Below are 758 nucleotides of genomic sequence, written 5' to 3'. Positions count from 1 at the left end.
CAGCTCTGTGGGAAGTTCTGTGCTTGCACCATTCATAAGTGACTTTTTTCTCTACAATGTGAAGGTAGACAAGCGGGTTCCTGAAAGGGAAGAAGACCTTTTGCTCATGGTATGGCAGCAATAGAGCGCTTTGAGTATGCTATTTGTCAACCAGCATTTTTAATAATGCGAGTTGAAAGAGGGGTGTGGTTATAAGTCTGTCAGTTGTGAGGAGACGCTTATGGGATTTGCTGTTGCACCCCGTGCTAGCCTTTTGTCTGAAGTGAGAGCCAGTTCTCACCCCTTATTGTCTCAGAAAGGTCCCCTTGTACTGCATGAACAACTGTAGGAAATAGATGTGAGCGGCTGTATCTGGAGACTATTTCTTTTAACACTTAGCTTAAATAAAATCTCTTGACTTTCCAGTTCAATCCATTATCTCCTCTGTACTCTCTGGATGTGTTTGCTGATGCTTCCCACCGAAGATGCTCGCCAGCACACTGCACTGCCAGGTAACGCCCTTGCTCTGCTCTGTCGGGGTTGTCTCACTTCCCTCCCATCGTTATCTTCAGTAGTACTGTGTGGTCTGAGCAGTACTCATGGACCTGGACATTAATGCATTTTTCCCTAGGAGGCCTGTGTTCAAACTTAGCATAAAACATACCAGTGCAGATTATTTGAGAGTCTCAATACATGAAGCACTTGAAGTATATGAAGCGGTGTATGACAGACAGGCGGAACGTACTGTGCTCTTAGAAATAAATGTAACCCGTTCTGGA

The 758-nt window shown here is 44.9% G+C and overlaps 1 protein-coding gene across 1 annotated transcript in view; it reads left to right on the top strand.

The window, feature by feature from the left end:
* GPATCH2L (G patch domain containing 2-like) overlaps positions 1-495 on the top strand; it is a 15,840-nt gene extending 15,345 nt beyond the window's left edge. Inside the window, exon 7 of the mRNA XM_009874483.1 lies at positions 406-495. Coding sequence (XP_009872785.1) covers positions 406-495 — 90 coding nt within the window. The remainder of the gene's footprint in view (positions 1-405) is intronic.
* The last annotated feature ends 263 nt before the right edge of the window (positions 496-758 follow it).

Source organism: Apaloderma vittatum, unplaced genomic scaffold (assembly GCF_000703405.1).
Source record: "Apaloderma vittatum isolate BGI_N311 unplaced genomic scaffold, ASM70340v1 scaffold30118, whole genome shotgun sequence".
Lineage (NCBI taxonomy): Eukaryota > Metazoa > Chordata > Aves > Trogoniformes > Trogonidae > Apaloderma > Apaloderma vittatum.
Note: the sequence above shows the minus strand (reverse complement) of the source record. Positions and strands in the feature narration are given on the sequence as shown.